General features: G+C 68.2%; 1 protein-coding gene across 1 annotated transcript in view; it reads right to left on the reverse strand.

Moving 5' to 3' along the window:
• CCDC22 (coiled-coil domain containing 22) overlaps positions 1-444 on the reverse strand; it is a gene marked incomplete at its 3' end in the record, with an annotated part of 7,178 nt that overhangs the window by 1,330 nt on the left and 5,404 nt on the right. Inside the window, exon 7 of the mRNA XM_039696160.1 lies at positions 69-275. Within this exon, the coding sequence (XP_039552094.1) occupies positions 69-275 (207 nt within the window). The remainder of the gene's footprint in view (positions 1-68; positions 276-444) is intronic.

The raw sequence follows: 444 nt of genomic DNA on the forward strand, positions 1-444 counted from the left end.
AAAACCACCCCCAACTCCCCAAAACCAACCCCAGCCCCCCAAAGCCCCCAGCCCACCCTGCTCCCCACCTGCTGGTGGGTCAGGTGCTGGGTGCGGGTGAAGCGGGACCCCTTGGGCAGGGCCCCCCCGGCGCCCCCAGCCCCAAAAGCCTCCTGGAGCCAGGCAGGGTCCAGGGGGGGCCCCGGGGAGGGTCCCTGGGGGTGGGGGGGACACGCCTGGCGCAGCGACTCCAGAGCCCGGAGCCGCGCCCGGAGCCGCTTCCGCTCCAGGTACTCCTGGGGGGGAGAAAAAGGGGGGTCAGACATGGAGGGACCCCCAGAACAGCCCCCAGAAAACCCCAAAACAGCCCCCCAAAAGCCCCAAAGCAGCCCACCAAAATTCCCAAACCAGCCCCCAAAAACCCCCAGAACAACCCCCAAAACCCCCCGAACAGCCTCCAAAACA

Source organism: Passer montanus, unplaced genomic scaffold (genome assembly GCF_014805655.1).
Source record: "Passer montanus isolate IOZ18808 unplaced genomic scaffold, ASM1480565v1 scaffold956, whole genome shotgun sequence".
NCBI lineage: Eukaryota > Metazoa > Chordata > Aves > Passeriformes > Passeridae > Passer > Passer montanus.